Source organism: Artemia sp. Qi Xiang Cuo, chromosome 12 (genome assembly GCF_049724085.1).
Source record: "Artemia sp. Qi Xiang Cuo chromosome 12, ASM4972408v1, whole genome shotgun sequence".
Taxonomy (NCBI): Eukaryota; Metazoa; Arthropoda; class Branchiopoda; order Anostraca; family Artemiidae; genus Artemia; species Artemia sp. Qi Xiang Cuo.
This window is the reverse complement of record NC_142805.1, coordinates 32,418,014-32,440,055: the sequence shown is the minus strand read 5'-3', so window position 1 is coordinate 32,440,055 and position 22,042 is coordinate 32,418,014. Positions and strand designations below refer to the sequence as shown.

The 22,042-nt window shown below is 36.1% G+C and overlaps 1 protein-coding gene across 1 annotated transcript in view; it reads left to right on the top strand.

Moving 5' to 3' along the window:
* The window catches only part of LOC148946026 (uncharacterized), an 83,230-nt gene that overhangs the window by 5,536 nt on the left and 55,652 nt on the right, over nt 1-22,042 (top strand). Inside the window, exons 2-4 of the mRNA XM_089097793.1 lie at nt 6,148-6,397; nt 12,569-12,715; nt 14,151-14,319. Of these exons, the coding sequence (XP_088953919.1) occupies nt 6,148-6,397; nt 12,569-12,715; nt 14,151-14,319 (566 nt within the window). The remainder of the gene's footprint in view (nt 1-6,147; nt 6,398-12,568; nt 12,716-14,150; nt 14,320-22,042) is intronic.

Genomic DNA, 22,042 nt, shown 5'->3' with positions numbered 1-22,042 from the left:
GATGAAAGCAGCTTTTCATTCACTATATTTATCTTTACCAAGAAGAATGTCATTCCATATTCACTTTAGGCTATTTGCCTTTTGAGCCTAAAAACAAACAAACAGTATAGACAGGAACTGCCAGAACAGTTAAATAAGCACTGGGAAACTTGCTTGAAATGAAGACATGGATTTACTACCCATACAGTGCTCCCTTTCACCCCCTGATGTTCCCAAATATAGGCCTAGGATATAGATTATTCAAAACTTAAACAAAAATAATGAAATTCTTGCTTTATAATATGGAGCATGTTTCTTTTTAGTAATGTCATTGTGTTTTCTACCATTGTTGTCTACATACTGTTTAATGATATTAATTAAAAAAAAACTTTTTCCACAAAATAAGTTTTTCAAAGAAAAGTAAAGAACTCCATTAAACCAAAAATGAGCAAAAATAAAATCAAATAATCTACCAAGTGTGAAACTACCACAAATCAACATTGATAAATAAATGAAACCCAAAACAAACAGAAATTACAATAAATTACTGAGTCAAACTCAAAACAAGCAGAAATTAACATGAGTAGGGCTCAAAACTCCTATGCCTTCCCAAGCCCAGAACATAATTTGCAGTTTACTGAAAAAAATATAAATGTTTTTGCTTTTATAACTTTAATAAATCAAATAATATTAACATTTTGATTACTAAGTATCAGTATATGTGTATTAAACTGACAATGCACATTCATTTGTATTTTTTTCAGTAAAGTGCAAATTATGTTCTGGCCTTGGGAAGGCATAGGGGTTTTGAGCCCTACTCACGTGAATTTCTGCTTGTTTTGAGTTTGACTTGGTTATTTATTGTAATTTCTGTTTGTTTTGGGTTTCATTTATTTATTGATGCTGATTTGTGGTAGTTTCATGCTTTGAATATTATTTGATTTGGTTTTTGATCATTTTTAAATTTCGTTTTAATTATTCATGTACAGTGAGCCAAAATAAAAACCTGTATTAATTCAAAAACGTTCAGAAATTAAATAAAAAAACAAGTTTTTTTTCAACTGAAAGTAAGGAGCGACAGTAAAACTTAAAACGAATAGAAATTATTCCGTATATGAAAGGGGCTGTCCCCTCCTCAATACCCTGGACTCTACGTTTAAATTAGACTCTTGCACACAGCTCTATTTTTTGAAACTATAAAATCTCTACTGTAAACAGTTGGGGGTTGAGAAGTGGACAACCTCTTTCATATACGGAATAATTTCTGCTCGTTTTGAGTTTTAATGTTGCTCCTTACTTTCAGTTAGAAAAACTTGTTTTTTTTAATTTAATTATTGTTACATTTTGAGAATGCGATAAACCATCACAAAGTTTTAGGAAATGATACTGAAGAAAATGAAAAAAAAAATGATAAACAATCTGGAAACAAAGGGAGATTATTTTGCAAGGATTTGTTAGAGGCTGTACTAAAAGTGTTGAAAAACAATAAGGCATGAGATGCTAATAGCATAATTAAGAAGTTTTTTGAAATTTGCTGGTTGCAAAGTTAGAGATAAACTAATGAATATGGTAATTACAGAGACATTAGTTGTTTCTGTAGGAAGTAAATTACATGACAGGGTGATACTTATTAGACGAAGAAAGTAAGAGAATTGTTGCTGAATACAATCCTTCTCTTAAGAAGGATTGTATGGGTTTAGGAAGGGGAGAAAATGCGTCGACCAAATTTGCACTCTTACATTAGGAACTGAAAAGTGTCTGAATGATAAGAGAGTAATATTACCGTTGGTAAGGTAGGAAGTTAAGTTAGTTGTTGGTTTAGTTTAGAATCAGGAATTAAGTAGTGTTGTGTCCTATCCCCTTTTTTTGGGCTGGTCGAGTTTGTCCCAAGGAACACAGTAACGGCTATGGGAAAACATGGAAGCAAATGGGAAGATAAAACTGCACTAGAATTGGATTATGCAGATGACTGGTGTTCCAGGTAAAAAATGTTTGTAAAATTAATACATTTTTGGTAGTTTTGAGAGTTCAGGCTTGAACTCTTGCTTGAGAAGTAATTTTAAGAAAATTAAGAAGAGAAGTAATGATTGAGAAGTAGTTTTAAGGAAACTAAGTCATATGGACAAAGAATAAATGAGGGCAAATAGGTGATATTATGTAAAGAGAAAATTTTTCAGTCGGACGGATTTGCTTGTCTTAGTACTACTGTTAGTAAAGATGGTGCATGCAGCAAAGTTGTGAAAGTAGAATAGTCATATTGAAGGGTGTTTTTCACAATTAGAAAAGCTTTAAGGGTGTTTTTCACAATTAAAAAAGTTTTAAACTGTTAGAATAGATTTGCGAACTGAGATTAGAATATTGGAAGCCACAACAATTAGAGTGGTCAATTATGCCTTTGAAATATGGGCCCTTTAAAAGATTAGGATGACTTGTTAATTTTTTCCAGAGGAATTGTCCAAGGATAGTTTTAGGTACTCGTTTGACTGATGCTACATCAAAAAATAAAGTGTTTTGATCCCACTTTCTCAGGCTATGATGAAGGAAAGGTTGAAATAGCTAGGCTACGTTCTATGAGTGAATGATGACAGATTGCCCAAAGTTGGACTTTTTGGCCATCTATTCTGGGACAAACAAAACGCAGGTCATCCTTGAATCTAGGGTAAGAAGCCATATTAAGGATTTGAAGTGAATTCGAATTTCACGGGAGGGGTAAAAAGTAAAGACGTGGAAAGGTAGTGGGCGAGGTGGAGGGAAGGGGGTAGCGGCGCAGCTGTGCTGGCTTCAGCCGGCTTGTGCTTCAGTTAGCTGTTAGTCTTAGTAGCAGTTGTGATAATTACTTTTAAGCGAGATGGTTTAAGATGATATTTATTTTTGGAAATTTACATTTGGAAATATACTTGTTTTGTTTAAATTTTTAACCTGCACTGAACATGGGGGGGGGGGCGATGCGAGAAATGAAAAATACTTTCTTGATTTAAAGATTTTGGACATATTAGTAATCAAACACGGACTGGGTATAGACTGGAGCAAAAAATGATGCGGGGGAAAATTCAAGGCTTAATATGTTTCTTGCAAACTATTAAAAATCTAGTGCAAACCTATATTAGCAGTTTTTGGCTAAATTTGGAATAACAGAGATGCAGGTAAAAAGGAGGCTGTGGATTTTCAACAATTATTTAACATATTTTAACATTTGGACTCCGCTTAAAAATGTATGGAACTAGAGTAAAGTCGATTATAAATTACAAATCTTGTTAAAATAACCTTTAAAACAGGACTCTGAAATTGGAGTTCTATAGCTTCCCCCCCCCCTCTTAGCAATCATTTCCACAGGGCAAGGTTGGTATTAGATGCAAAATTTTAGGCATTGTTGAGGTATTTCCGAGAACCCCTAACGAAAATACAGCCTTTCTTTGTATGCAAGTTAGATTTTCAATCCCCCCACCCTCTGTGGTAAAAATATTTAACACCCCCATCTTAACTTTTAAACTGTAGAATACGTTACTCCATGTAATTCAGGCCACATTACCATTATTTGACTGCCCCCACACCCCCTAACAATCATTCCTAAAACATGTGTCAGATATTTCTTGTTAAAAATTTTGCCTCAATCCGTTGACTCAAGTTCACCCAACCCATCCTTACGTGCACCGTCATTGCGTAAGTTGTGCGCTGACCTTACATAAAGTGTGCACCACTATTAAGTTAAAAAAAAGAAAAAATGCTTTGAATGTTTCGGTCGAAAACTAAAATGCCAAAAAGGTATTATGTGACAGTGATGGTTGCGTTGTCATTACACGACCTCAGATAAAGTGTCTGCCGTGCTCGGTTGAAATTGGGGGTTCCCCATGTGTCCTGGCGCTAGGTTACATAAAATTGTGTCATCCATTTTACATCTGACCGTTTGAAACGGGTTGTGTCATGTTTGGTATTGTATGTAAGATCATAGTACTCATTTAGATATAGGTTTAGCTTCTTTCCCTGATCTTCTTCATTCTCACTGTCAACAGTATAACAGATTTCCGTTTGGTCAGATAATTAGCACAGAGTCAGATGAGGAGCCAGACGAGACGTCAGAGTCTTCATTGCAAAGACATTTTTTTTTTTTTTTACTTGGGCTTGATACATGGGCGCCCCTATGGGGGGGGGGGCGCCCCCCCCCTGGCTGAATGATGCTCCCTTATTTTTATATTTTTGTTCTGAGATTTCTATTATATAGCATTAAAAATAGCAATTAGACGAAGTTTGCCCCCCCCCCCCCTGGAATTCAGCTTATGGGCGCCCATGGCTTGATTGTCTTCATTTTTACTTTTCCTGTTTTGTTCTCAAGAATTCCTTCTTTTTTTCTCTTTCTATCTTTGTTCAAGCAGTCTCAAATCCTCTTCAGATGCTATTACTTTAGCTTCTCAAGCAATTTTCTGCCTGCCAGATGCCCCGGATGCTGAGACATCAAGAGAATTGCGGTGTGCTGAGTCCAAGAGAAGTTCTTCAACTGATTTCTCATGCGTTTGAATCTTTTTGGACTAACCTACACTGAAATAGTAATCTGATCAGTCGTAGTATTCACTGTAGTCTTATTCTTAAATTTTTTGTCAACATATTTTTTTTTAACTAGGCTCAATGAAACTTCACCTTCTTAACGTTGCAATTGACACGTGCTGGAATAGCGGAATCATAAATTCATGTCGTTTGAAATGATTTTTCAATCCATGAAAGTGTAAGGTTACTCTCCCAGAGTCCTTGTTTTGGTAAGACTTCAACAAGGTGTTCTTGTTTCCAGTTTACGAGCTTCTGCTCATTGGATGATTTCAGCCCTTTGAGAACAACCCTGTCAAGTGGCTGCAGATCATTCAATACATGGGCTGGCAAATTGAGGATAATAATGTTCTTTTCTGAAGTGAGCTCCATAAGAGCCAATGATGTATAGGGCCCATGGCCGTCAAGAATAAGACTTGATTTTCCTTTCACCAGAGGCACGTAAACATCTTTAAACAAGTTATAGAAGAGATGAGCTGTCATCCAAGACTGAAATCCATAAGCTGTCATCCATGACTTAGTAACTGAAAAACATTCATCTGGATTGTCTTTAATGGGCAGCCATAGACTCCAAGTGTTTCTCCCCGAATTGGATCAGCATTCATCGTAATTGGATTCTAGTCATTCAGGAACTAATAGCATCAAACTTTTAGGCTGACAGAGGACAATATTATAATTTGAAAGTATAGCCTAAAAAGAAATAAAATACCTGATCAGACTTTTAGCAAGAAACCTGAATAATCTTTCCAAGATATTTTTCAAGGACTATTATCGTTCCTTATCTATCATCTGCAACTCTCTTTCCGGCTATATTTAAGTCATTACCTAAAAATTTTCAATCAATTATAAAATTAGTTTAGTGTTGATTTTATGGTGGTGCATACACATACACTTTGGTCAAAACCCATTGCCTCCATACCCCCTCCCCCCCCCAAAAAAAAAAATAATTAGTTATTGGAAAGCAAAGCAATGATAAGCTTGGCCCCATCTTGCCAAATAATTTGTCTGCTGTTGGACAAAGTCTTGTTACAATTTTGACAAAAAGGGCCTTCCCTATTTGAACAAGTTGCTTCCCGAAATTTTGTTTTCCTACTATTGCTACAATCAAAATTGCTATCTCTGACCTTCTTAGCTGTAGCACATAATTAATCCGTATCGGCTAAACATCAGAACTTAATGTGTTTCATTGCATCTCGTTATCCTTTGAAAATTTTCTTTTCGTTGAAGCATCAATTCGTTTGAAGCGTCAATCTTCTGGCAGTCATATCTGTGTGCATGCTCTACAATTAAGAGCCACGCGAATTTTAAAAGCTGAATTTGTGGGATAGATCAGATATTTGTTCTCCCTTTGGGTTTGGATCCCCCTTTATCCCCCTAAAATATTATTATTTTGTTCAGTACTCGGGAGAATATGACACTTGTATGGAAAAACATCTATTCTTGAGACTTTGACCGATCTTTCTTCAAAAATTTGCCTCTCATCTCCTTCCTCATGGGCAATTTATTGCAGGTCCATAGGGTGAAGAGACATTGAATAGAAGTACGTTTAAATATGTTTGTGTGTCCTATTTTACTTTCTTGTTTCTATTTCTTGCTTTACTGCCATGATGTGCTTCAGTATTATTTTTCCAGTGGGTGCATGAATGTGAGGAGTCTTTAGATACTATTACCCGACATAAGGAGGACTTGGTTGCTCTTCGTTCAAGATTGTCAACATTACCAGATGTCCTGAAACATGATGTAATGGTTCCTTTGTGCAGTGTTGCGTTTGTGCCTGGGCAGATTGTGAAGACCAATGAAGTTTTTGTGTTTATTGGTGATGGCTACTTCCTTAATCGATCTGCTAAACAGGCTTGTGCAATTGCAGATAGACGACTAAAGAGTAAGTCTGAGTAGAATTATTTTTTGGACTGTATAGCCAAAATCATAAAGGACCATTTACAATTGGATTTAGTAATACTGAGATTTGGCTAATGGTAATCTAAGCCAATTTGTATTTTCTGAGAATTTTTTAGCCAATCAGAGAATCCTGCAAAAAATCTTATTTGCTCAAATTAGCGCTAGCTGATTATAGTGTTATATTTTTCACAATATTGCAATAGGACGACACCGCCTTTCAATCATACAAAAAAGAGAAAATAATGAGGAATTTGTGTAGACAGGGAATAACTGTGTTTTGCATAATCTGTTCGAATACTTCGGCTGTATATTCAACAGCCGTCATCAGCGAAATGACGGCTGTCAACAAATATTGCAATAAGGGAACGTTCCAATTTTTCATCAATTCAGGAGGCTTCAATGAATAACTCTTTTGTTTTTTCAGTCTTGACTCAAACGATGTAAGGTGAGGAGGCCTGGACTCTGATTGGCTCAAATTAGCACTAGCTAATTATTGGTGTCAGTAAAGTTAATTTGAACTTTTTTTCAGTTGCTAAAATTGTATTAAGCAATGGTTATGTTGAAGTGGCGGTTGCATTTGGATTATTAGTTAATGACGTATGAATCTGAAGGCTATGGCAATGTAAGCTTTGGGTTGGAGTCAGGGTATTTTCACTTACTCCTAAGTGTACTAAGTTTGCTTCTGAATATCGGAATCTTGACTGAAAAGACCTATAGCTATTAGAGCAATATTTTCTTAGAGGATTTTATATCCTCTAACTCTATGTATCAAGTCAGTGTGCTAAAATGGGTAATTAAAGCTATCTCTGTCTTGTTTTACTACGTGAAGATTTAGGGCATTCAGATGAAAGAAGCATTTATTTTTATTTACTCATTTTGAAAGTCACTTCCAGCACTCATGCTATCATATTTTACGTTGGATTTCCGTCTCAGCCATAAGCAGTTTTGATGTAACTTTCCTTGAAAAGTCGTACTATTCGAATAATAAAATAAACAAAACTAATTTGGTATCTAACATTTTTACTGAATTACTCTTTCATCCTTGATTATGTCAAGAATACTTTATCTAAGGTTATTTTTATTTTTAAGCTAGCTAATTTTTCACTCAAAGTGCACTTGTCAGCAAATTCAAGATTCATTTAATAAGAACAACTTTCATAATTTTGGCGTTGGTTGCCACTAAATTACGCTATTTTTTTCAACATCTGGTCAATAAATAAAGAAAGATTCAATTTAGTAACAAAAAAGGAACACAAGAGTTCATAAAACGATTGGTAAGCCATCTCAACGGTTCAATTTTATTCTCGCTTTGGATAGTGAGGTGTTTTGTGCAAGCAGGTGGCAGCAAAACGGACCTGTGGTTAGTGAGTGTCCAAGCTTGAGGAAGGAGCAATCTGAGCTAAAAGTGACACCGAATATAACTGCGGTTGGGATAATCGGGTACCATGGTTTGGATAAATAAAAGTTCAAATAGGGATAAAATCCTTTTAATAGACAGTGTTTTTTATAACAGTGATAGAAATTCACAAAATTACCAGATATTTCGGTCACATATACAGTGACCGTCATCAGTAGTAAAACTACTGTTTTACTACTGATAACGGTCACTGTATATGTGACCTAAATCTATGGTAATATTGTGAATTTATATCACTGTTATAAATAACACTGTCTATTAAAAGGATTTTATCCCTATTTGAACTTTTATTTATCGTCAGGGAAAGGCAGTGTGGTCTCCGAAATTATCTACATGGTTTGGAATAGGAGAGGTCACATTTCAGAGAGTTGAAACTCATCCAAAATCTTGACTAGCCCAAGATATTTCCTCTATCCAAGGAAAAAATAAATCTAAATGTCGATAAATAAAAGTTCAAATAGGGATAAAATCCTTTTAATAGACAGTGTTTTTTGTAACAGTGATAGAAATTCACAAAAATACCAGATATTTCGGTCACATATACAGTGACCGTCATCAGTAGTAAAACTAAAATAAAACAATTTAAAACAAAAGTTTATATACTAAATCAAATAACACTACATATTGTTTGGATCTCTAATTCTTTTCAAAGCAAAGGCGGAAGCTATTCTCTTTGACCTTCTTGGATTCGGTTCATTAGCGTTCAATGATATAACATTTGGACAAAGGTCAACTACATTGGCTGAATTGAACTTTACTCTTGTCAGACTTTAATAAATTATCACAGATAGAGTTCAGCCCTAATTCACCTGTATTCCGATTCAAAGAAATATTCTTGAATAAGATTTTTTTTATTTTAAGAGTTTCACGAAAAATTTACTTTAAACCCCGATCCCTTGAAATCAAAGGGAGATTCTTGAACGAAATAAAAGGGTCTGGAAAGTTAAAAATATGTCCCGAAACGGCTGAAGTGAAATCTTCAGATTTAGAATCTTGCTTTAAAGCGGAAGAAATAGAATCTTTGTGTTGTAATAATCTCATTTCCAAACTCTGGTTAGTACGTCCCACATATGAGCTTCCACAAGTACATGGGATCTGATAAACCCCACTTTGTTGCCCCAATGAAGGTAGATCCTTCCCAGAATTTAGAAAACTACCCAAAGTATTATTACTCTTTAAAGCTACCCTTAGACCATTGCTTTGTAAAATTCTTTTAAGTTTTTCACTTAACCCGGGTACATATGGTAAGGATCAAAAAACATCCTTCTCCTGAGTTGTCTCAAAGACTTCCTTAGAAATCTCTAGAAACCTTTTTCTTCTTTTTGAAAAAGTCTGGTTAATTAACCGTTCTGGATACATGTTGCTTATTAGTATTTTCCTTAGAACAGAAAACTCCTCCTCAACAAATTTTGGAGAGCAAATACTAAAGATCCGATCAGTTAAAGAAAAGATCAAACCAATTTTTACTTGGCGAGCGTGACCGGAGCTGTAAGACAAAAATCTATTGTTATTTGTCGGTTTTCTCTAAATTTTAAAATCCAGACTATTTTGATTTTTCAAAAGAAGAACATCAAGGAAAGGAAGTTTCCTATTCTCTTCCAATTCAACAGTAAACTTTAAATCCTCCCCCAAACAATTAATATGTTCCAAAAATCATTTTAATTCCTCCTACCCACCATCACACCCTTAATTAATGTCATCCATGGACCGGCCCAAGAATATATATTTTAAAAAATATGAATCTAACGCAATTGTTTCAATATTCTCCTCAAAAATCTTAGCTAATAAAGGGTATAAAGAGGCCCCCATAGGTAAACCATTTATTTTTTCGAAATACTCCCCTCTGAATTGAAAAAAAATAAGAGAACTTATTGCACAGCCTTACTAAATACATAATTACAGAAACTTCCAAATCTTTTTTGCCACTAATCAAATCCAAATTTCTTAAGAACTTTCCTTCTAGAAGAGTTTCGGCTGCTTCTACATCAGTATTTGTGTATATTGATACAATGTCGAAGCTTAAAAGCAAAAAACTCGAAGAAATTTCTACTTTTTCAGTTTTTCAACTAAATTCGAAGAATTCTTAATATACAAAATTTGTCTAGACAAGTGGTTTATAGATTGACACTAACCATTTGCTCAAAACACTTGTTGGCGACCTTGTATTTTACACAACTGGTCGTAATGGTAGGTTAGGCTCATGAATCTTGGGAAGTCCATATAATTTAGGGCACAAGGAACTGCGTGGCAGGCATTTGTAATAGAGTTGAGGTGTAATTTTTCCTTCATCCTTTAAGCACTTCGATTCTTTCTTAAATTTATTTGTAAACTAGTCTGTTGGATTATACGATAGCTTCTTGTATGTTATTTCATCATTTAGTAAACTTCTTAATTTTGATTCGTAGTCCTCAGTATTGATCACAACTAAAGCCTTACTCTTATCTGCTTTTGTAATGGTAATTGAATCATCCTTTTTCAAGCTTTTAAGACTTTTAAAATCTTTGATGGTTCTACTAGAAAATGCTGGTTTCAACACATGAGTAGACAGGGTTTTTACAATAGAACCTCTTACTAAGCAAACATCTTTTATTAGATTTGCGTTTTTTTTTTATGCAAAGATGTTTCTATTGAAGAGATAATGTCTTCCACGGGGATTTTATTCGGTTTAAAACAAAATTCGGACCCTTTTCAAGCACTGATTGTTCTTGTATCGTTAAAGTTCTTAATAAAAAATTTACTTCAATGGGTCCAAGAATTGAGGAAGGTATTACCGCGTTATTTGTTGATAATTTCGAAAACTTTTTTACCAATCTTTCTCTGGAAAGTCGGAAATCATGATTAAAATTATTTTTTCCTGTTTGTTGAATAAAACAGAAGTCCCTTACACTAACCTTTTTTGAAATGAAATTTTCCATAGAAAGTTTATCTCTCACTATCAAAGCTCTTTTTTGACTTTTATCCTTCATAAGGTGATTTAAAGTCTTGAAATGTAAGCTTCGTTAAAAACTTTTCTTCCCTGAAAGTGCCCAAATGTAAATTGAGTTTTAGTGAAGGTGGCACAATTCTCATCTTCTTACATCGTAGAAGAAAATCCTGTTGGTTGATAACATGTGCATGTTTTTTCTGAGTGTTTATATATTTATACACAATTTTGTTCAAATCATCCCCATAAATATGACGTATATAATTTCGGAGACCACACTGCCTTTCCATGACGATAAATAAAAGTTCAAATATGGATAAAATCCTTTTAATAGACAGTGATTTTTGTAACAGTGATAGAAATTCACAAAAATACCAGATATTTCGGTCACATATACAGTGACCGTCATCAGTAGTAAAACTAAAATAAAACAATTTAAAACAAAAGTTTATATACTAAATCAAATAACACTACATATTATTTGAATCTCTAATTCTTTTCAAAGCAAAGGTGGAAGCTAGTTTCTTTGACCTTCTTGGATTCGGTTCATTAGCGTTCAATGATATAGCATTTGGACAAAGGTCAACTACATTGGGTGAATTGAACTTTACTCTGTCAGATTTTAATAAATTATCATAGATAGAGTTCACCCCATATTCGCCTTTATCCCGATTCAAAGCAATGTTCTTGAATGAGATTTTCTTTATTTTAAGAGTTTCACGAATAATTTGCTTTAAACCCCGATCCCTTGAAATCAAAGAGACATTCTCGAACGAAATAAAATGGTCTGTAAAATTAAAAATGTGTTCTGAAAGGGCTGAAGTGCCCGTTCAGAACATATTTTTAATTTTCCAGACCATTTTATTTCGTTCAAGAATGTCTCTTTGATTTCAAGGGATCGGGGTTTACAGCAAATTTTTCGTGAAACTCTTGAATTAAAGAAAATGTCATTCAAGAATATTGCTTTGAATCGAGATACAGGTGAATATGGGCTGAACTCTATGTATGATAATTTATTAAATTCTGACAGAGTAAAGTTCAATTCACCCAATGTAGTTGACCTTTGTCCAAATGTTATATCATTGAACGCTAATGAACCGAATCCAAGAAGGTCAAAGAGAATAGCTTCCGCCTTTGCTTTGAAAAGAATTAGAGATTCAAATAATATGTAGTGTTATTTGATTTAGTATATAAAATTTTGTTTTAAATTGTTTTATTTTAGTTTTACTACTGATGACGGTCACTGTATATGTGACCGAAATATCTGGTATTTTTGTGAATTTCTATCACTGTTACAAAAAACACTGTCTATTAAAAGGATTTTATCCCTATTTGAACTTTTATTTATCGTCATGGAAAGGCAGTGTGGTCTCCGAAATTATCTAAATCTAAATGTGTAAAAGTTTACATTAATTCAATAGTGAAAGTATTAGTAGTGTTTATTAATTTTATTCATTCTTATGTTTTATATGTTTCGTAAATATACTTCCTGTCCAGTCCAGGAATGTCATATAGTTCCTGTTACGGGACCAGTTATGAAATGGATGATAGTGCTCTAGTTGCTATATAGAAGCCATTGGCTTCTAGTTGTTGATTGTATTTTACTGATAATAGTTCAAACCTTACCCCATGGCTTGTATCTCAATTGATAGTGTCTTAAAAGCAGAGTGCTTAAATGTCTGTAGTTTATTAGTTTTGTATTAGCGTTTCTTTGCCAATTTTTTGACATATATCGAAGATAGATGGTAGGGTAGTCTGTTACTCTTCTTAAATTAGTCTTGTGTTGTTTATTATTGTAAGTGTTTAATTTGTAGGGTATGAAGAGGAAATCGAGAAACTAAAAAAAGAAGTCCAGCGACGTCGTGATTGGCAAGAAAAAACCAAGGAATTGTACCGAGAGAAAACAGAAGTATTTACCTTCGAAGAGCATGTAACAGAGGAGGAATATCAAAGGTCAAAAGGTAAAAGTAATGGTGTAAGACGCCTAAGAGATGGAACTGCCCAAGAAAGGCTTGGGCTACTTCTAGGATTGTTGCGGATAAGAGGGGAAACTTAAACTTTTCTCCCGGAAAGAAGAAAGATAGAGAAAAAAACATGCAACTTAAAGCTATTAAAAAATAGCATTATCTTTAACTGTTTTATTTATCCTTTGAATATTTAATTTTTACTGATTTGGAAACAAGAGACCTCCTCCCCCCCTGGTACTTAAATGGACACACCTCCCTCTTAAAAAGTTGAATCACAGATTAGATCAAGCAGTGAGATGAATCATCCGATAAAAAAAAAAAAAAAATGGAAGACTCAAAAGAATGACTGCTTCTCAAAAGAAGAATATAAAGTAACATAAAATGTAAAGAACATAAAGTAATAAAGTCAAGAACTTTAGGAATGATATGACTATGTGTTTTAGATTTTTTAAAGTAGTTTTCAGAATTTGATAGTATTTTTTCTGAGGAGGTAAAGTACTAAACTAGAGCTAAAACTTAACGCTATTATTAAAAGTAGCCTAGTTCAGTTAGCAGGACAAAACTCTCAAGGATGAGTGGAGGATTTTTTGGTAAAATTCCAGATAAGTGACTTTTCCTCCCCAAATTTAAAACAGATTTTTCTGAATTCTATGTTATATGCTATGATGAATCAAGATTCAGCAAACGTACAAGGCCTAGAACTCTTTTCTTGGTACAATTCCTGTCCATGCCTTTTCGTAAAGGAAACAACGTAGACTGATAACAAAAGTGAATGGAAGTGGTTCATGTCTAGAGAATCTGTTGATTTTGTTTTTGATTATTTATAATATTACATACAAACTATATTTATAATATAGAACTGAAAGTAATTTGCTTCAAGTTATAATAGTTATAATGAATAATACAAGTTATAATGAATAATAATTTAAATGCTTAGAAAGCTTGCAGCAAAGGTAATCTTACAGATTTTAATCTCAGTAATGTTTTTCCTTGCACTAATTTAAGCTGATATTATGGACACTACCGAACAAGGAGAAGTAGGACATCATACCAACAGATCTTGGATAAAACACGAATTTCTAATTAACTAGATGTTCACTAATACATGTGGGGCAGATTGTACAAAAACTAGGAGCATTAGTAAATTATTTAACTCTACTATTAAGCTGCTATACTTAAATTAAGTTGCTCTTAAATTAAATTGAGTTGTTAATTAAATTAAGTTGCTTATGCTTAAATTAAGTTTATATTAAGTGGCTCTACTTAAATTTCCTATTAAGTTGCTTCGGAAACATATTTCCATTACAACATCCTGTTTAAACTGGGAAACACATCTTGTCTTCGCTTCGTTAAGGTTGTGAAAACATCTGGTTTCTATTATCTTTTGAGTTTTATCTGATCCTAGTCAATGTTATTTTTCATCCCATAGAAGAAAGAAGAAAGCGAATAAAAGAAGCTAAGGGAGCTAGACCTAAGGAAGAGCCTTTAGACCATATTATATATATGGCTAGACTGGAGGAGCTGGAACGACTTGAAGAAGAAGAGAATGAAACTGATGAAGAGTATTCCGAAGACGACGGTGAAGATTTGCTAGTTATGTAAGTGCTGCTGTTTCGCTTCTGGCGTGCCCCTGTTAGCTCAGTAGAAAGTTATGAGTAAACTTGTGTACAATGATTCAAATTTTCAGTCCTAGTACTGATAAACAGTAATATCTAGTACAAGAAAGAACTGGTAATCACAGATAATTTGAACTAATAAGATTATCGATTTCTCTTTATCCCATTGGCTTTAAAAATATGGGACTATCTAGTGATTTCCTTTTTTCCATTGTCACTGTCAGTAAATAGCTATTTCCTTTTATCCTGCTGACATTAAAAATCTGCTACTATCTAGCCATTCTACTTGTTTTTGCAGGGATCGGCCCCAATCACTGTTGTCACTTTTTTTGGGACCTGCCGCTTGTTGTCACTATTTCTGTCATTTTGTCACTAAAGTCACTTTTTTCGATGTTTCAGACCTAATTTTGTTTGGTGAAACAGTATGTTATAGTTGACTGTCCACTGTGGCATAATCATAGGCAGCGCGATAGCGCTGTCTAAGTAAAGAACGATGTGGGCACAATGTATTATTTATTTTTCTTTTTTCTTCTTCTTCTCCATACCCGGGCACTTTGTATCGACGGAGTTGTCGTAGAAACTTTGAAAAGGGCTCATTCGATTGGAAATTGGAAGGACTAGTGCCCTTTTTAATAGTCTAAAGGGATTGGAGGGCAACTAGCCCCCCTCCCACTCCCATTCCACCAAACACATCCAATCAATATTTTGATATAGCCATTTTGTTCGGCGTAGTTGATTTCCGGATATAAAACATCTTTTTGAGGAGGATACTCCCCCACAACCCTCGGGGCAAGGGTTCTAAGTTATGCCCTGGGGGCATATAAGAACGATGTTGGCACAATGTATCATTTTTTTTTCCTTTAGAGCAGGGCACTTCATATGGATGGGGTCGTCATAGAAACTTTAAAAGGGACTCATTTGATTGGAAATCGAGAGTTCTAGTGCCGTTTTTAATAGTCGAAAGTAATTGGAGGGCAACTAGCCCCCCCCCCCCCATGCCCATCATACCCCAATCACATCCAATCAAAATTTTGAGATAGCTATTTTGTTCAGCGTAGTTGATTTCCAAATAGAAAATATGTTTTGAGGAGGAAACTCCCCCACAAACCTCGGGGCAAAGGTTTTAAGTTATGCCCTGTTGGCATATAAGGTTTTTGTATAAGGCGTTGTCGTAGATACTTCAAAACATGCTCATTCGATTGGAAATTCAAATGGCAAGTTCCCTTTTTAATAGTCGAAAGTGATTGGAGGGCAACTAGCCCCCCCCCCCTCTCCCCACTCCCATCATTCCCCCAAACACATCCACTCAAAATTTTGAGATAGCCATCTTGTTCAGCGTAGTTGATTTTTAGATTGAAAATATGTTTTTGAGGAGGACACTCCCCCACAACCCTCAGGACAAGGGTTTTAAGTTATGCCCTGGGGGCATATAAGGCTTTTATAGAAGGCGTTGTCGTAGAAACTTAAAAAAAGGCTCATTCTATTAGAAATTCAATGGGCTTGTGCCATTTTTAATAGTCAAAATTGATTGGAGGGAAACTAGCCCCTCCCCCCCCCCCCCACGCCCATCTTTCCCAAAAAACACATCGACTCAAAATTTTGAGATAGCCATTTTGTTCAGCGTAGTTGATTTCCTGATAGAAAATAAGTTTTTGAGGAGGACACTCCCTCACAACCCTCAGGACAAGGGTTTTAAGTTATGCCCTGGGGGAATAAAAGGCTTTTATAGACGGTGTTGTCGTAGAAAGGTCAAAAAAGGCTCATTCGATTGGAAATCAAAGGGCTAGTGCCCATTTTAATAGTCAAAAGTGATTGGAGGGCAACTAGCCCCCCCCCATGTCCATCATTCCCCCAAACACATCCAATCAAAATTTCGAGATAGCCATTTTGTTCAACGTAGTTGATTTCCAGATAGAAAATGTTTTTTTGAGGACGACACTCCCCCAAAACCCTCAGGGCAAGGGTTTTCAGTTATGCCCTGGGGGTATAAAAGGTTCTTATAGAAGGCGTTGTCGTAAAAACTCCAAAAAAGACTCATTTAATTGGAAATTCAAAAGACTAGTACCTTTTTTAATAGCCAAAAGTGATTGGAGGGCACCTAGCCCCCCCCCCCCCACTCCCATTATTCCCCCAAACACATCCACTCAAAATTTTGAGATAGCCATCTTGTTCAGCGTAGTTGATTTCCTGATTGAAAATATGTTTTTGAGGAGGACACTCCCTCACAACCCTCTGGGCAAGGGTTTTAAGTTATGCCCTGGGGGCATATAAGGCTTTTATAGAAGGCGTTGTCGTAGAAACTTCAAAAAAGGCTCATTCTATTAGAAATTCAATGGGCTAGTGCCCCTTTTAATAGTCGAAAGTGATTGGAGGGCAACTAGCCCCCCCCCCCACGCCCATCATTCCCCCAAACACCTCCATTTTAAATTTTGAGATAGCTATTTTGTTCAGCGTAGTTGATTTCCCGATAGAAAATATGTTTTTGAGGAGGACACTCCCTCACAATCCTCAGGGCAAGGGTTTTAAGTTATGCCCTGGGGGTATATAAGGTTTTTATAGAAGGCGTTGTCGTAGAAAGTTCAAAAAAGGCTCATTCGATAGGAAATTCAAAGGGCTAGTGCCCTTTTTAACAGTCGAAAGTGATTTGAGGGCAACTAGCCCCCCACCCACGCCCATTATTCCCCCAAACACATCCAATCAAAATTTTGAGATAGCCATTTTGTTCAGCGTAGTTGATTGAAAATATAAGGCTTTTATAGAAGGCGTTGTCGTATAAACTTCAAAAAAGGCTCATTCGATTGGAAATCAATGGGATAGTGCCCTTTTTAATGGTCGAAAGTGATTGGAGGGCAACTAGCCCCTCTCCCCCCACGCCCATCATTCCCCCAAACACATCCAAACAAAATATTGAGATAGCCATTTTTTTCAGCGTAGTTGATTTCCAGATAGAAAATATGTTTTTGAGGAGGACACTCCCCCACAGCTCTCAGGGCAATGGTTTTAAGTTATTCCCTGGGGGCATATAAGGTTTTTATTGAAGGCGTTGTCGTAGAAACTTCAAAAAAAGCTCATTCGATTGGAAATTCAGATAGCCATTTTATTCAGCGTAGTTGAAAGTTTTGAAAATTAGATCTTTAAGGATGACAACACCCCACAGCCCTCAGGGCAAGGGTTGTAAGTTATGCCCTGGGGGTGTATAAGGTTTTTATCGAAAGCGTAAAAAATTCAGAAGGGTTTATTCAACTGGGACTTGACAGGGATAGTGCCTTTTTTAATAGTTGAAAGTGATTCGAAAGCGAGTAATGATCCTCTCACGCCCACCATTTTCACAAACACATCCAATCAAAATTTTGAGATATCTATTTTGTTCAACGTAGTTGAAAGTTCTTGAAATTAGGTCTTTTAGGATGATAACCCCCTCAGAGTCCTCAGTGCAAGGGTTGTAAGTTATGCCCTGGGGGTGTATAAAGTTTATATAGAGAGTTGTTGTAGAAATTTCAAAAAGGGCTCATTTGAATGGAAATTGAAATTGCCCTTTTCAATGGTCGAAAGTGAGTGGAGAGTAATTAACTCCCTTCTTACACCGACCATTTCCACAAAACATTGAATCAATGTTTAGAGATAGCCATTTTGTTCAACGTAGTTGAAAGTTCTGGAAATTATGTATTTAAGGATGACAAGCCCCCAGAGCCCAAAGGGCAAAGATTGTAAGTTCTGCCCTGGGGGCATATAAGGTTTTTATAGATAGTATTGGTAAAACTTCAAAAGGGGCTCATTCAACTTGACACTGAGAGGGCTAGTGCCCTTTGTAATAGTCGAAAGGGATGGGAGGGCAACTAACCCCCCTCTGACCCCCACCAGTCCCCCAAACCCACCTATTCAAAATTTTCTGATAGCCTTTTTTTCAACGTAGTAGAAAGTTCTGGAAATTAGGTCTTTGAGAATGACACCCCCCCCAGCACTCAGGGCAAGGGTTGTAAGCTATGCCCTGGGGGCATATAAGATCTTTATTGAAAGTTTTGTCGTAGAAACTTCAAAAGGGCTCACTTTATTGGAAATTGAAAGTGCTAGGGCCATTTTTAATAGTTGAAAGTGATTGGAGAGCGACTATCGCCCCTCTCACGCCCACCAGTTACCCAAACACATCCAATTAAAATTTTGGGATAGCCATTTTTTTAACGTATTTGAAAGTTCTGGAAATTCGGTCTTAGAGGATGACAACCACCCTAACAGACTTTAGGGTAAGGGTTGTAATTTATGCCCTGGGGGTATATAAGGTCTTTATAGAAAGTGTTGTCGTTTCCAAAAGGGCCCATTCGATTGGAAATCAAAAGGCCTAGTGCCCTTTTTAATAGTCGAAAGTGATTGGAAGACTTGACATTTTTATAGTAAAGATCGATGTGGGTATAACGTATTATTTTTCGTTGTTGTTGTTCTTTAGACCAGGGCACTGCGCATCGAAGGAGTTGTCGTGGGAACTTCGAAAAGGGCTCATTCGATTGAAAATAGAAAGGGCTGATGTCCTTTTTAATAGTCGAAAGTAATTGGAGGGCAACTAATCCCCCTTCCACTCTGGGGCGTCGTTTGGGGGTGGCAAGGGGGGCACTTGCCCCCCCCCCCCAATAATGAGGAGGATAAAAATATCATACATCCCATGCCCGTTGATTATCCAAATGTTGACCTCTCTTGCCCCCCCCCCCATAAAAATTCCGGAGATTCCCCTTGCTTCCACTCCCACCCTCCCACGCCCACCCTCCCATTTGCCCATTATGTTTAAAAAGTAAGTGTTGCCTTAAGATTAAATCAAAATCACAGTTCATATAATTATCCAGTATGATCATTCCCTATCTCACCCATTATAAAAACCCGGACCGGGGTGCGAGTGCTCCAGAGAACTTAGAAACATAAGCGGCGTCAGATCTTTTCACGGGTAGACAAGCCAGACGCGAAACAATCGGAAACAAGTGGAAACCCGCTATTACGAATAATGCACTTTACGCGAAACAATCGGAAACAAGTGGAAACCCGCTATTAATAACTGCACGAAGAAGTGGGAGGAGCTTTTTGTTTGCACCGAGAACGAAGACCAGAAATGATCTGCGATAAGCTTACTGGATAATTATATGAACTGTGATCAAAATACACTGTGATAATGCTAATTCCCAATAAGACATCTCAGCAGTATACCAAGAAGGACTGAGGGTATTATGTTCAAACTTTCGGGGATACTTCTGCTCTTAAATTTAACCAAATCAAAATAGCGTAAGTTTATCCAAGCTATCAAAGAAAGTAAACAGATTTTTTTGCGAATTGTATCAAGTTTTCCATTTCAGGTCAACTAGAGGAGGTATGAAACTAAATTAAGCAATACTATTTGTGTCCTGATTTTTGAAAGGGTGTATGTTGTTAAAAATTGCTGAAAATTTTTCTCAAGCATACAAATAGCAGGCCAAACTATAAAGTCTTAAAAAACGAAAAGATTTAAAGTATTATTTTCTTTTTCATTGAAAAGACTATGTCAATATGAAACGAATAGAAATTAATTTAAAAATTTTTTCCACAAAATGATTTTTTCAAAGAAAATTAAACAACTCCATTAAACAAAAAATGAGCAAAAATAAAATCAAATAATCTACCATGCGTGAAATTACCACAAATCAGCATCGATAAATAAATGCAACCCAGAAATTACAATAAATAACCGAGTCAAACTCAAAACGAGCAGAAATTAACTGAAGTTGGGCGCAAAACCCCTCCAAAGGCCTTCCAATGGCCAGAACAAAATTTTCACTTTACTGAAAAAATACAAATGAATGTGCATTGTCAGTTTAATATACATATACTGATATTTAGTGATCAAAATGTTAATATTATTTGGTTATTTAAGTTATAATAGTAAAAACATTTATATTTTTTCCGTAAAGTGCAAATTTTGTTCTGGCCTTGGGAAGGCATAGGGGTTTTGCACCCAACTTATGTTAATTTCTGCTCGTTTGAGTTTGACTCGGTTATTTATTGTAATTTCTGTTCGTTTTGGGTTTCATTTATTTATCGATGCTGATTTGTGGTAGTTTCACGCATGGTAGATTATTTGATTTTTGCTCATTTTTTGTTTAATGGAGTTCTTTACTTTTCTTTGAAAAACTTATTTTGTGGAAAAGTTTTTTTTAATTAATTCATAAAAAAGGTAATTCTTTTTATAGTTTGGACTGTATTTCAAGACGCACTATGTCCATGGCTGTGATAAAAGTGGTTAGTGTGTTTATGTTAAAATCTAGGCTCTTGCAAATAAGAGGATTGATTGAATTAGTTCTAATGTACCATAACTGCCTATGGCTCTTTTCAGGCCGTTCTTTCACTTATTATCAATTCTTGCCTGGGTGCTTAGCAAATGGACAGTTAGGCCGATATTCCTTCTGTATGTTTTCAGTGTTAGCCAGTTTCTTTGATTTTAGACCATTTCCTGCAAAAAGGCATGCATGCCCACAGTTCTGAGGACGTCAAACTATAATATTAAATTTGTGTTTTCATTGGTTTTGTCAGTTTGTGTTTGTATTAGCTTTATGTGTTTTTGAATTCCGTCCTAAAACCCATTCTTATTTCAGGTCGCTGTAAATAATGGGCAAGACCAAATTTTGGAGAGGTAGCTCAGTAGGGAAGACAGCGCTGGGCATAAAGTGAAAGAGTGGTGCACAAAAGGGAGTGACAATGACAGCTCGTTCTATTGTAAAGTTTGTAAAAAGACATTCAGCTGCCAGAAAGGGTTCCAGGTCTTTCTTCAACATGCAGCCGCCCAAGATCACAAAAATAATGCCTCTGTCATGTTAAACCAGCGTCAGTTGAGACTCGCTGCATCAGCTCCAACCGGAAACCACCCAAACTCACAGAGTGGCGATAGTGTACCACAAAAGAATCTGGAAATGCTCTCTGAGCGAGATGTAGCGTCAAGCGCGGAGATAGTTTGGGTTTTAAAGACTATTGCTAGTTCTTTTGCTGCAGCTTCGTGTGATCATATTGCCGAGGTGTTCCGAACAACGTTCCCCGATGCTGTACGAGAAGACTTCTCGTTAAATGCTAAAAAAATACCTGTTGACGGAGGCTATCTATCCGTACTTTCGAGAAATTCTAGTCGAAGACATCCAGAAATCTGACTTTGTGCTGGAATATGATGAAACAACGAACAACGGTGGGGTAAAGGAGCTCCAAATAAGAGTTCGATACTGGTCGAAAGAGTGGAAACAAGTGGTTACTCGGCATCTTCGGACATATTAAATGGGACATGCAACCAGTGAAAATCTGAGTAAGAAAATCTTGCAGAGTATTGAAGATTAAGGACTTTCACTTGAGAGATTGCTAATGCGTGCAAGTGATGGCCCAGCTGTCAATAAGAAAGTGTGGTCAATCGTAGACTCAGAAAAGAGAAAAGGGTATTCAAAAGGCCTATTGAATATCGGAACCTGCAACATTCATGCAGTGCATAATGCATTCCTGAAAGGGCTACAAGAACTCGGGGAGGAGTGCTCTGATATGATATTCGCTGTTTACCATTTTGTCAGCGGAAGGCCAGCTAGTTCTGGTGATTTCATCCAGTGCTAACGGAAAGTTAAAGTTCCTCAGCATAAGTTTGTGAAGCACGTCCCCACGAGATGGCTCACCATAAGGGAAGCAGCAAGCCACTTGATCGAACAATGGCCTGCATTACAAT